The sequence below is a fragment of the Vanacampus margaritifer genome, chromosome 20, assembly GCF_051991255.1.
Source record: "Vanacampus margaritifer isolate UIUO_Vmar chromosome 20, RoL_Vmar_1.0, whole genome shotgun sequence".
NCBI lineage: Eukaryota > Metazoa > Chordata > Actinopteri > Syngnathiformes > Syngnathidae > Vanacampus > Vanacampus margaritifer.
In genome coordinates, this window is record NC_135451.1 from 13,696,130 (window position 1) to 13,707,374 (window position 11,245).

At 39.5% G+C, this 11,245-nt stretch overlaps 2 protein-coding genes across 3 annotated transcripts; both read left to right on the plus strand.

The window, feature by feature from the left end:
- The first annotated feature begins 380 nt into the window (after positions 1–380).
- rpl21 (ribosomal protein L21) lies at positions 381–2,232 on the plus strand. 2 transcript variants are annotated; one of them, XM_077555029.1, is made up of 6 exons: positions 381–469; positions 1,011–1,089; positions 1,178–1,239; positions 1,437–1,549; positions 1,857–2,007; positions 2,105–2,232. In XM_077555029.1, exons 2-6 carry the CDS (start codon positions 1,023–1,025, stop codon positions 2,192–2,194), a joined length of 483 nt encoding a protein of 160 aa, XP_077411155.1. In that variant the 5' UTR covers positions 381–469; positions 1,011–1,022; the 3' UTR covers positions 2,195–2,232. The 2 variants fall into 2 exon arrangements, with proteins under 2 accessions (XP_077411155.1, XP_077411156.1); XM_077555030.1 differs by lacking the exon at positions 381–469 and adding an exon at positions 472–542.
- Positions 2,233–7,584: 5,352 nt separating this feature from the next.
- gtf3ab (general transcription factor IIIA, b) lies at positions 7,585–11,239 on the plus strand. The gene is made up of 9 exons (XM_077554613.1): positions 7,585–7,811; positions 7,919–8,013; positions 8,097–8,193; positions 8,851–8,939; positions 9,011–9,084; positions 9,262–9,342; positions 9,418–9,650; positions 10,830–10,883; positions 10,983–11,239. The coding sequence occupies exons 1-9, from the start codon at positions 7,698–7,700 to the stop codon at positions 11,103–11,105; spliced, it is 960 nt and encodes a 319-aa protein (XP_077410739.1). The 5' UTR covers positions 7,585–7,697; the 3' UTR covers positions 11,106–11,239.
- The last annotated feature ends 6 nt before the right edge of the window (positions 11,240–11,245 follow it).

Below are 11,245 nucleotides of genomic sequence, written 5' to 3' on the forward strand. Positions count from 1 at the left end.
ACTGGTGGAAATTTGCTTCCACTATACTGAAGCAATGGCAGGCCACTTTTAAAAGAAATTACAGTACATTGTATAAAATCAAAAACACCAACTTGAAGTGAATAACTTAATGGCAACATTTTGCCCTATTTCTTTTATTATGTTTATGACTACTGTATCTTTCTTTTTCTACTCTTTGTGGAGGGAGACAACAACATGTTTATTTACCGTTGATTTTGTGCACATGACAAATACAAATGTGCATTTTTTTTAAGTGCAATTTTACTCTTTAAAAAAATGTCATACGCAACGAACAAAATCCCGGTAATTTTCTCGAACGTAACTGATCCAGGCTCAGCCCACGCCAAAGCTTTAACCTTTTTGTTCAGGCAATTACACGGGGCAGCCTCATTTGTAAGCCAGCAAGGCGGAGCTTGAGGTCCTCGAATCTCTCTTTCCGCCGTACCCGCCATCTTGTCGAGACCCCGGGGTAAGTTGTTCTCCGGTTAAAGTTACAAATTTCACCCACAAAGAAGTCCCGTTTCGTCGACCTTTTCACTTGCGTATGTAGCACAACACTTATTTTGTATGTTTGTAGTGAAAATATGCTATTAACTCGCCGGGTAAGAACCGTAAAGCCCGCTAAATGTGAGCCGTCGCTACGGCGTGCTTCTCCATGTGGGCCTCGAAGGAAACAACCACTCTTTTTTTTCGTTCTTACACGTATTCGACCCTTCTTCAGCTTCAACAATTGTAATTTGTGTTAGTTTGCCAGTTTTACCAAATGTCCTAAAGCCTTTTTGAAATGTAAGCGTCTACACGTGACGCAGAGCTGTGTTAGCTGTTAAATAGCCTAATGTACAGTTGCAGCAATAGTTGCAATTGAGGGGAGTAAATTGTTTAAAGTAAAACATACATGCAAATAAATGTCAGTCACTTGTAAAACCACAAAAAAAATGCCCAAGACTCGTTCTAGATCACGTATCTCAAGACAAATTTCACATATTTACTTATTTGTGTATTCTTTTCAGCAATCAGGCAACATGACGAACACCAGAGGCAAGAGGAGGGGGACCAGGTACATGTTTAGCAGGCCATTCCGCAAGCATGGTGAGTGTTTTCCCCCAACGTTGTGCAAGTATATGCTATCGTTGGAAGCCGTGCACGTTTACACTGAATTTCCTTCCCAATTTGACAGGCCCGATTCCCCTGTCCACATACATGCGCATCTACAAGAAGGGCGACATTGTTGACATCAAGGTAATGATTCTATCAGGTGGATTTTGAATTTAAAAAATAAAAATAAATGAACAGGGTGTGGTGTAATTTGGCTGTGGCACTTGTTGGTTGTTTATCTAACATGGGTTAACATTATCATCCGTTTTAATCAATTCTAAAATGCATTTAAAGAATTGATAAATTGGTGACCAATGTCATGACTGCTTTTTTTCTTCCAGGGCACAGGTACCATTCAGAAGGGAATGCCACACAAATGCTACCACGGCAAGACCGGGCGCGTGTACAACGTCACCCAACACGCCGTCGGTGTCATTGTCAACAAGCAGGTCAAGTAAGTACACGTCACTCACACGGACGGTATTTAAATGCCTCCAAAATGATTAGGCAACCCCACGTTCACTTTGCCACCGGGACGGTTCGTGTCCACCGTGTGGTCATTCGCGTGGGGGAGAGCACTCGGACCTCTGGCATCCTTGGTCTCAACCGACCTGTTGGAGCCGAGGTGCTTGCGGGGTTACAACAAACGGATATTTAGAAAACAGCGCTGTGGGCGGGGCGAGAAAGCTTCAAGTGGTCCCGGTGCGTCGGCGAAACTCCTCTTTTCCAACATTTGGATTGCGGGTGTTTTGTGCCTGCAGGGGCAGGATCCTGCCCAAGAAGATCAACGTCCGCATTGAGCACGTGAAGCACTCTATGAGCCGCGCCAGCTTCCTGAAGCGCGTCAAAGAGAACGACAGCAAGAAGCTGGAGGCCAAGCAGAAGGGCACCTGGGTGGAGCTCAAGCGCCAGGTCGGAAGGAGCGCGCCGGAAACGGGTCACGATTTTTGAGTCGTTCCTTTGCAACCCGCTTGTGACGTAACGTTGTGTTAAATACGTTTCTTTGCAGCCGGCTCCTCCCCGCGAAGCTCATTTTGTCAGCACCAAGAAGAATCAGCCTCAGCTGCTGGAGCCCATCCCCTATGAGTTCATGGCATAAAGCGCACGGGAAATAAAGATGTTTGTTCACAGCTGTCACTGCTCACGTTTAATTTCATTTGACGTTAAGTACATTTGTATTTGGAAAAACACAAGTACAGTGCATCACAAATGAAATAGTGAAATAGTTAATGTTTTTGTTTTGATTGTATCTTATTAACTCTTTGACTGCCAAAAACGTTAAATAACGTTTAGTAAAATCCTATGGAGGAGTGCCAAAGACGTTAAAAGACGTTTGTTTCAAAACAGAGGTGAAACTAACCATTTTCTATTGTGGATTACTGAAAAACGGAATAAGGTAGAAACAAACTTTTTTTTTCTGATGGAAGATGAGAGTCCAATCTTTTTTGGGCAGTATGTGTGTTTCCATAGTCCAAACACATAATTTTCTATGGACCTTGAAAGATCAGTCAAAATGCTTAAAATTGGCTGGCACCCACGGCATCCCTTTTCTGAAAACGTTTGGCAGTCAAAGAGTTAATTCAAAATTTGCCTAGAAATTAGAATCAACCATCAAAATATGGAATTGAAGTTGGTAAGAACTGGTCTTTAGTTTTGAGTAAAACTGAAACTAAAGTATTTTGAGATGCCATTCAGATCAGGTTTTATATTTTGCAGATCAGTCAGGCTAGCGAGAACTAAATATAAATATTTTTAGGTTGTTCCAATAGAAGTTGTACACTTTCAAGATTAAAGTACATTTTTGAGATGATTTTTGACAATTTTAATAACTATTGAGATTGTCAGGATTATAAATATATGAGGGAGAAATGTTTTGTTTTTTCTTGAGGAAAGTCATTTTATAGTCAAGGTGTATAATCAGACAATAGAATTGTTTTCAAGATGAAAAATATGTATTTTCAAAATTAGTACGTTTCTAGAAATATAAAATGGATTATTTAGGTGAAAACGTTTTTTTTTTTTTTTATCAGTCACATTTGAAAGATAAATGAGCCATATTATTGTGAGAATATAGTAGTATACTTCAATAAAAAAAATATATTATTAAAAGTCAGAATATTACGTGAATAAAATACAACCTGCAGCTGAAAGTCAAAAAAAAAGTTATGGTTTATTATATGATGATTTATTAAATGTACGTAACTGATAAATTTAGGTGTAATTCGCCATAAACCAAGGACCCCAGTAGGCGTAGTAGTAGTATCACAAAAGGTCCACTAGGGGGAAGTGTGCAATAAGGGATTATTGGAGGCCCTGTTTGTTTTCTTTTGATCCGAAAGGACACTACAGTTTACAGAAAATTATCACAAATATTCAGTGCACTGTACAGTAGTTGACTAATTTGATTCTAGATCATGAATTAAAAACATACAGTACAAATATGTTTTTTTTTTTAACTACTGCTTGTGCCTTATTTTAATTTACACATTCTGACACCCTGTTTGTAGCCCTCGCCGTTGAAGTAATGATCAGTCATCCAAATTCACAAACATTAACACATAAAATGAAATGAAAGGAACAAATGTTTTTTGTGTGTGTTACCACTTGTTTAATCAGTGCAAGCCCAACGCGGCTGACTGCTAATGTGACAAATGGGTTATCTGTTCCAACCTGGGTACTTCATCCAATATTGACACAAATTAGGCGACGCGATGAAATGTGTGTATGTGATAAAGAACACTTCATTTTTTTGGACTCATGTGAAGACGATGGATTCTCTTAATGTGGAAACTTTGTCAATAATTTTTACTCTTGTCTGTTTTTAAGAAATCGCATCAAATACTCTCAAGGGCCTTGAAGGCCCCCCGAGGTCAGGGAATTCGGTCTTATCGGTACTGAGTAGCATTCGGGATAAGATAAAAAGATGGGCAAACAAAATGCAATTAATCAACAAGCGAGTTGGCAGTCAAAGCCCCTTCGTATTGATCCAGGATGTCTGCATTTTTGCTTGTAGTGTTCTAGATAAGAAAGCACTGATAAGTTGGCATACGAGTATTCCATCCTGTTTTCCTCATAAAGACAAAATCTGACCAGAAATACATTGCGGCTCTCAGTTAACATTCACGCCAAGTGGCTCCATAGTCAGGCCACAATGAAGCCAAAATGAAAACATGTAGCCTACTTCCATGTTAGATTAAGTCTAAAAGAAGAAATATTTTTTTGTCAACTGCAAATAACGCAGCTGAGTCCACCTGAGCATTTGTGTGATGACTCACGACGGTTACTCATTGAATGAGCAAGAAGTAAACACGAGAGAGAGAGAGAGAGAGAGAGAGAGAGGGTGAGGACACACAAGTGTGTGAGGGGTGGTAAGAGGAGGAGATATTTGGATAAAAGCTGTGTTAGTGTGAACTTAATCACACGTTTGACACACACACACAAACAGATTGAGTTTGTGCGCTCAGCCAGCAGCTTCAGTTACATATTAACACCTGCGCGCCACTGTCGCAAATATTCTGACTTTCGCGGCGAAAATATATTTTATTTTTGTTGCGGTAATACGCAAACTTTTTTTCCTCAAAAATCTGAATTTTTTTTCAAATAATATTCCATCTTTTAAGTTTAATGACATACACAATTCATAGACTTTTTAAACTTTTATTTTTTTAAATATACCATTTAATTCTTGTAATATTTTGACTAGGGCCCGACTGATATGGATTTTTTTTTTTTAGGCAGAAAATGCCGATAAATAAATAAATAAAAATTCTCTTATTGCTTACAACAATAAAAATATGAATTACAGGAAGTCTTTGTTTAACATGAAAATTAAATGCAAATTATCAAACGATTAATCAATCTTGCCCTAATACTGACCTTAATATCGAAAGTATGCAACATTATTCCCATATATCAGCATTTAACCCCAAATATTTAAAAAAATGTCAATAATATATGTTTTGTCTAGAAAATATATAACGCTTATTAATTTCTCAAGTATATTTCTTTAATGAACATGTATACATTTACTCTTGTAATATTATGACTTTTTTCTGACTGTATAACTACTTATTTCACATTCTGAGATTAAACCAAAAAATAAAATACTGTATACAATTTTTTCCCCCTCAAAAATATATGATTTAATTCTCACAATTTTTGGACTTGAATCTCAAAAATATACAACTTTAATCTTGACTAGATTAAATATACAATTGTACACAGTATTTTCGAATGGGGTATATGCCACGGAGGAGTCGGGACTTTTCACACATCAGCTTTGTTTCCGTTTTCCTGTTTGCGACGTGTGGGCCGCGTCCCAGTTCTTGGCGCTTCCGCCTTTGTGCCCCTCGGTTGCGCGTTCCCGTCGACGGGTGCGAGTGTGTAGCGTGTCTCTTCTCAGTTGTCCGAAGCATTTCAGAGCGTGCGCGCCGATGGGCGGGGGCGCGTGGTTGGGGGGCGCAGAGGGAGGGTGGGGGGTGAGAGTGTTGGAACGCGGCCATCAAGTGGCTGGAAACGACGCTGACGCGTGAAACCCGGAAGTCGAAAGTCCGTGGCATCTACCTCATTTTATACATTGAAAATGTATGACTATTATTTACTATTCTTAGAAATAAACAACTTTATTGCCATTATACTCTGACTTTAATCTCTCAGTGTGGTTTCTGTTTTAATAAAATGGAGATAAAATATTGGGATGAGATTATATTTAAAAATAGTATGTAGCCTCATATCATTTGTTTGCAAATTTATAACACGTGCTTATATATAAGTGAATGTAAGGGTGTGTGCCCACATAGTGTGTGTTTGAGAGAGGTGTGTAGAGTGCACACTGCATCTGTGTGTGTGCTAGGTGTGGTGTTAGCCTGGCTGCCTTTATCACACAGCCAGGCTCATATATGTGTGCATACGTGTATTGATCGTCCGCCTGACAGCAGAGGGGCTGGGGTGGAGGTGGGGACCGGATGGGGCTGATAAGCGCCTCGCCCGACCCCCCCTGGCGCTCACCTGGAGCGTGGGAGGGCACTGAGGTAACGTCCAACAGGCTCTCAATAGGCCTCATTCACACCGGCCAGTCAAAAGGTTTCACATGGGAGCACAGGGTGATGTTTGGACAGCAAGATAGCGCCGCTGAATTCCTCACCGCTGTTTGTTTTCTTACATTTGTTTCATTGGCTGGATTTTACATTTGTTAGTAGCCTGATATCAGACAAGTAACACTCTCACAAAAGTTGGGACAAGATTTGTCGTGCCATGGATTCTGCCTAGCAACAAGTGGTTGCCATAAATGACTGCTTCAAACCAAAATGGTTGACTTAGTGTTACCATAGAAACAGCCACCCAATTTTGTGGAAATATGAATGTGAATATGTTTTTTTTTCTTTTTATTTAACAGTTCTTCAAAATGGTCGTTTGGCACTATGCTCCGCCCAATGTAAATGGTACCACCATAACCAACATTTAAAAATAAAAAGGTAGTAGTACATCTAAGTGTTCATAAAAATGCTGCTATTAGGCCACAAGTCAGTGTAACATTATGCACAGTTTGAACATCGACATCACGCCTTAATATAAGAAATTGTACTAAAAAGTAAATACAGTAAGCCAAGTACCACTAGTGATTGTAGTACCACACTTTAGGAATAACTGACTTCTGAATTTAACGTCCAAATCCGTCTAATGTCTAACGTCTAATAACAAACAGAACTCATTTTGGAAAATCCAGTGAATCACCCAAAATGGCCGACTTCCTGTACGATTTGGAGCTTGGGCCCTTGAGAGTTATTTTAATAGATACGTCTACCCAATTTTCTCTTAGGGAGTCGGTAGTCCTGACTCTGAAAAAATAAAATAAAATAATAATAATGTTTTAATACCAGGAGTCCTGTTTTTCATGACTATTTCTTTCAAATTATTATCAAACTTGTGACAACATACTGTACTTTTTCCCCTTTGGGCATTAAGACGCCACATTTTTGCAGTTGGTGTGTCCGAATTTATGCTAAACGCGTTAGCTAATGTGCAATATTTACTTTGGAAAGCTTCACTCACTTCCAGTTTGTTGAGTAAAAAACTATATTGGATAGTCGATAAGATTAAGTAGCACGTGCGTGCGTGTGTGTGCGTGTGTGTGCGTGTGTGAGTGTGTGTGTGTGTGTGTGTGTGTGTGTGTGTGTGTGCGTGCGTGCGTGCGCGCGCGCGCGCGCGCGAAACGCAGACCGTTGTCTCCTTCCTGGATACACGGGTGACATTTTTAAAGCTGGAATCAATCAATCAATGCGGATAAAAGAGTGGACTTTTACAATGCTTGAGCAACAACAACACCTACGCCAGCCTTCAATCTGTTAAAGTTGCACTATTATTTACTAGAGCCCATTGTGATCATTTTTTTTGCGCCATTTTTTGTACTGTTAAAAAATGTATACTTTTTAGACCCCCCTTTTTGTCCTCCAGAGTGGTTTGATCCAATAAGTTAAATCAAGCACGTGGTTAGCAGCCAGGTGTAGGTCAGTAATTGTCCTGCCCATTATGACATCGTATTTTTTGGGGTTGCTGTTATCCTCAACCACAACACCGTGTCTGATATATCGCACTCATTAAAGATGGGGGAGAGGTCGCAAGGTCCCAAAAGTTACGTCTGCTCGTTTTTTGACTGCAAGGCCAAGTTCACCAAGTCGTGGAAGCTTGAGGTCCATCTGTGCAAACACACGGGATTGGTAAGTGATTACAAAATCATGTGACGTTCATGTACGGGTGATTTAAAATAACAATAAAAAATATATATATACACATAATTTTATTTGTTTGTGGGATTTCCCCCAAGAAACCATTTTCCTGCGCAAGCTGCGATAAGACTTTTTGCAGCAGTTATACGCTCAAAAAACATGAAGTCAACCACAGTGGCGAGAAGCGGCACAAGTAAGACCCTCTTCATCTTTTCTATTATCTCATGGAAGGTTTAAGATGTGTTTTTGTACTTTTTTTTTTGTGTGTGTGTAAAGATGTCCGACAGACGGCTGCCCTGAGATGTTTTTGCGATACGCCGGTTTAAAAAATCACATCGCTCGAGCACACCAGCACAAGGAGTCTCGATATCAAGTGAGATTTTTTTTTTTTTAAACACCATTTTAAAATGTGGCAGATGAGGGAATAAATGCCTGTTGTAAGTCCCAAGGCTGATTTATGAGAGGCAGCGTAGTGCCGCAGGGCATTTAAACTGCTGCAAAGTTATATAGTAATAGCTAAAATGGAGGTGGCTAAGCTAACTGTTAGCTTAGCCGTTAGCTTAGCCGCGGTGACCAATTTGCTAATTGGCCGTTGTTCAGACGTAGCACACGGTTGGGCTCGGCTGAAATAGTTGGTGGATTTGTGATGCTAAATGTTGAACAGTTACGATGGACTGAGCATTTTCAGAGCTTTTGGGGGGATAATTACCTCACAGGAATCCTAAAACCAGGCATTTGATTGGGGGGGGGATTTGGCCCGATTATCAAACGGTGGAGGGTTTAAGAATTACGTTAGTAGCGGTGTAATGTTTAACTTGGTCCCAATTTACTGCTATTCGTGTATCTCACTTTAACTATTGAACAGGGTTAACATTTATGATTATCTGCCATGTTTGAGTTGAATTGAGAGAAAGAAAAAAAAAAAAATCACTCCATACCAGAAGAAAATTACTCTGGATAATCTTTTTGACATTATCCTTTTGGCATGTATTCACTTGGGATAATAATATTTTGTATTTATTTATCCCAGTGTACACATCAGGGCTGCCAAAGTAGCTTCAACAAGAAGTACCAGCTGAAGGCCCACATGGGGATGCACCAAGGCTGTCTGCCGTTTTGGTACGGAGCTACTAATCTGATGCACAATGGCCTACGCTCGTTATTAAAATGGAGTGTTTTTTTTGTTCTAGTTGTCGTGCCGATGACTGTGCGAGGGCGTTCCCCTCGCTTGGCAAGTTGAAGCATCATGAGAACATGCATAAAGGTCAGTTGATAAAACATCGATGGTGGATGCGGTTTCCGAAATTTCCCTTCAAAGGCTCCATACAGGAAATAATTCAATGATACTTACTGTAAACGTGCTTTGATTTTAATTTATATTTAAAGGGAACACTTGTGTATTTTAATTAGAAAAGAATACACATGTATAATTGAAATTAAGGTTACCCCTGTGAGGACGAGCTGTGCCCTTTCCTGGCAAAGACGTGGTCCGAGTACCAAGAGCACCGCAAGACACACAGAGGTATGACGGCCATTTTGGTTTGTTCTCTCACAGCAGGATTGGATTACTTTTATTTATTTATTTATTTTTATGCAGTTAAGCTGCCATGCCCGGCATGCAAGAAGCAGTTCAACAACGCGTGGTTCCTACACCAGCACAAAATGCTCTACCACAGCGGGGGGAAGCCGAACTTCCCGTGCCCCAAACAAGGCTGCTCCAAGACGTTTGGCCGCCGTTTCAACCTGGAGAGCCACGTCCTTGGGGACCACGAGGGGAAGAAGCCCTTCAGCTGCCCGTACCCCGGCTGCAGCAAGAACTTCGTCTTTAAGGTAACGTGGACAGTCTCATATTATAGTAGATGAGGGACAAAATGATCAGATGGCGATACAAGCATGAAATTTGCTACTTGGATGGTTTAAAGGGATACTCGACTCATTGAGCCATTTTCAACAGTAAGATATTTTGTCTATAATTAATGTGATAACTTAATGATTTTTCAGGAACAATTAATATTTTTATAAAAAAAAAAAATTCTGCCGATTTTAAGATGACATGACTCGTGCTCAGGAAACTGGTAACGACCAATTATGGTTTAGTCTGCTGACCATTCCCAGAAAACAGGTGAGCCGTGATTGGTCGTTACCCATTTCCTGAGCACAGGTGATGTCTTCTTCATTCGGACCCAAGTGGACAAATGTGTTTTTAAAGGTATTAAATTGTACATGAAGTTATCAAATACGTTTTGGACAATATTTTTCCTGCTGAAAATGGCTGAGTCAAGTATCCTTTTTAAATCCCCACTTCGCTCAAAAATAGCACTGGCCATGCAAAATATCCACCCTTGGGCTACAACTCCAAATGCATTTTCAAGCCACATTTATTAAAAGTGTTGAACAAAAAAAATGGGTTCATAAGTCATAACTTCAAAAATGTTTTTTTTTTTATATATGTAACTGTATTAGTCAAATTCCAGATTTTGGTACAAAGCGCATTTCTGTAGCCATTATAGTTCTTGAGATATGGCATGTTATATTGAAATTACCTGCTCTACTAAAATCAGTGATTTTTTTTTTTTTATTCCCCCCCCTAATAATTACTTCCACCTTGGGAGATCCTCAAATTACACATAGATGGTCCAAAAATTAAAATCTTGTTATGCCTGTCTGTCATCTTTCTGTGCAAGGAATAGAAATGGCTTTTTAATTTCTTTAAAAAAAAAAAAACAATTTTTTATAACTGTTCCACTCGTTTTAAATATAGAAACATTCAACAGTTTAGTAAAGGTTCTAGTGTAATTTTGCCCAAAATCTAAAAATGGCTACCGTTTTGTGAGTAGTGCACTGACATCTTTATTTGACGTGCCATGAGATTTTCTTAATGTAAAATTGCGTGACTCTGCTCTATGAAGACTGCCTTAAATTAATTTTATTTATTTTATAAATTGATTTAGATTTATGTGATTATTTATATATATATAATTTTTTTATTTTTTTTGCTGCTGGTACTAGGAAAGTCTGTGGCGGCATGGAGTGGCGCATGATCCACTCAAGAAAAAGCTCAAGGTAGGGGTGGCTTGCCATGTATGTTTTAGGGTTACTGTGTGTGTGTGTGTGTGTGTGTGTGTGAAGCAGGAGCAAAAAAAATTAAAAATGTTTTCCTAGAAACTGTATCCCGGAAGGAAGCTGCCGTGGAGTGTCCCACCGAACAAGCTGCTGCAGGCTGCTGAGACCAACAAGCTTTCTGCCGAGCTGCACGAAATGCATTTAGAAGATCCTAAATCATGAGGATATTATAATTTGATTGCCCGGTTTAAAAAAAAAAAAAAGCACATTTGCCAGTTGAGTGAATTTATGTTTTGGGCGTTTTTGTTTGCAAATAAAGCCTCAGTAGTATTGCAAATGCTATATTGACACATTCACTCGAG